The following is a 1977-nucleotide window of genomic DNA, read 5'->3' on the forward strand; positions in this document are numbered from 1 at the left end:
TCTCTTCGCGAGGCAAACTATTCCCAAGACCAATTATTCCAAGTTATTATCTGCACTCGAGACTGACTATCCCGAGACTAACTTTTCCCGAGAGTATTGCCTTTGCAAATTTTTCCAGAAATTATATCCAGTGCAAATTATTGCAAATACATATATTTCCGGAGACCTACTCTGTCCGTGTTAAGCTGTCTCCGAGATAGATTCTACCATTACAGACTAAACAAGAGGCCATCTAAATCTTTACCTTTTAACCCCGATTGATTCCTTATTAGATTGACTCCGAGCGCCAAAGAGGGTGACACTGAGACGGCCAACACCCAAGCCAAACAGCTCCGGCTAATTACAACTTTTGGTCACGCATCCATGCCAGTCGCCACCAACTCTACATTTTTATTTCAACCACATTTTTCGGGTATAAAAGCGAATGCTGGCGTCCGAAATAATATAATTCACTCATCGAACTTCGTAGCAAGAACACTCGCAACAAATATCTCTGCAAAAATGATCGCTAAGGTATGCTTAAAAGCTTTTGTTCCAAAGAGAAAAGTAATTTTTTTGGTTTTTTAAGGTTGTTATTCTCGCCGCCCTGTTGGGCGTCGCCTACTGCGGAATCGGAGGTGGCCACAGCGACACTTACAGGAAACAAGACCCCCACGGACAGTACTCTTTCGGATACGACATCGTCGGACACGAAGGCGCCCAGAACAGCCGGCACGAGTCTGGGGGACCGGGACACGCCGTGGGCTCCTACCAGATCCTCGACATCGACGGCCGATCCAGAACCGTCCACTACGTCGCTGACGGACACGGGTTCCGCGCCCAGATCCACACCAACGAACCAGGAACAGTGCAACACAACTCCGCAGCTGCCGCCTATTCCGGCCCCCACGCTGTCCCTTCCCACGGCGGAGTCCAATCTGGAGGTCATGACGGACAACAAGCAGGATACTAGTTTATAAATAGTTATCATTAACTTATATATACACGTTGTTTTCTTAAAAATGTGTTATTTTTATTTATTTGCTTCTTGTGGGACCTTGACATTGTTCAAGAAAGTAAAGTTATTCCGTGAATAAATATTTCAACTTTATTTTTCCCTCGTCTTTCCCCGAAGCGTGAAATCGAATATTTGCCTCAAATAAGGAAGTTATTTTACTATAGTTTTATCTTTCTACATATACATCATTCTTTTAGGAAATTAGGAGTTGATTATCTTAAAATTTTGGTAAAACATTGTTTAGGAAATTATTTAATTAAAATATGTGCAAATAAATTAAATTTTAAAGATTATTGTTGTCGAAATATGAAACTAGGTGGCATTAATACTATCACATCCATATATTACAGCGTTAGAGGTTTAACCTCAGATTTACTTAATTTAACTAACGTCCGTTATAATTAGTAATTAATTAAAGTAAAACCCAACAAAGGTTTAGTTGCAATCTGTCAAATTGGTCCGTAAAACTAACAAATATTGCGTTAAATTTTATTTGTTTGGATATTAACACAATTAATTAAAAATTTTACGAAAAATAGGCCTTCACTAAACCCAAGAGTGCACATTGACGTTCGTGTCACACCCACACATAAAAGTTTATTAAGTTAAGACATTTGGCGTAGGGAAAAACTTTGGAATTTAGCTGGTGGTTATTGTACCGTTGTTTTTACCTATTGTTCATCTTTCTTCGGAAGACATATCATTGACTTCACCATCAAAGATTTTATCTTCCTTGAATGGCTGAAATAACTATGGTAGAAATTACAACATTTTGGCTGCAGGGTCAAATGCGAGGGTCCAACATTCCTACAATCCCCATACACTCTAGAGAAAAATGATTTTAGAATTCTCGAAATCAACTTGATAATGTAGAAATCTGGACGAAAATCAGTTCCAAAATCTCAAAATCAGCCGCGAGCGAAATTTCTGTGGCCGCGAATCGCTGTCAGTAGAGAAATCGCGCCAGGGTTGGTTTTCAT

At 39.8% G+C, this 1977-nt stretch overlaps 1 protein-coding gene across 1 annotated transcript; it reads left to right on the forward strand.

Moving 5' to 3' along the window:
- The first annotated feature begins 501 nt into the window (after window positions 1–501).
- LOC149925919 (adult-specific rigid cuticular protein 15.7-like) lies at window positions 502–952 on the forward strand. The gene is made up of 2 exons (XM_090161819.1): window positions 502–513; window positions 569–952. Exons 1-2 carry the CDS (start codon window positions 502–504, stop codon window positions 950–952), a joined length of 396 nt encoding a protein of 131 aa, XP_090017945.1.
- The last annotated feature ends 1025 nt before the right edge of the window (window positions 953–1977 follow it).

This window comes from Leiobunum rupestre, chromosome 10 (genome assembly GCF_980474605.1).
Source record: "Leiobunum rupestre chromosome 10, qqLeiRupe1.1.hap1, whole genome shotgun sequence".
In the NCBI taxonomy this organism is placed as follows: Eukaryota; Metazoa; Arthropoda; class Arachnida; order Opiliones; family Sclerosomatidae; genus Leiobunum; species Leiobunum rupestre.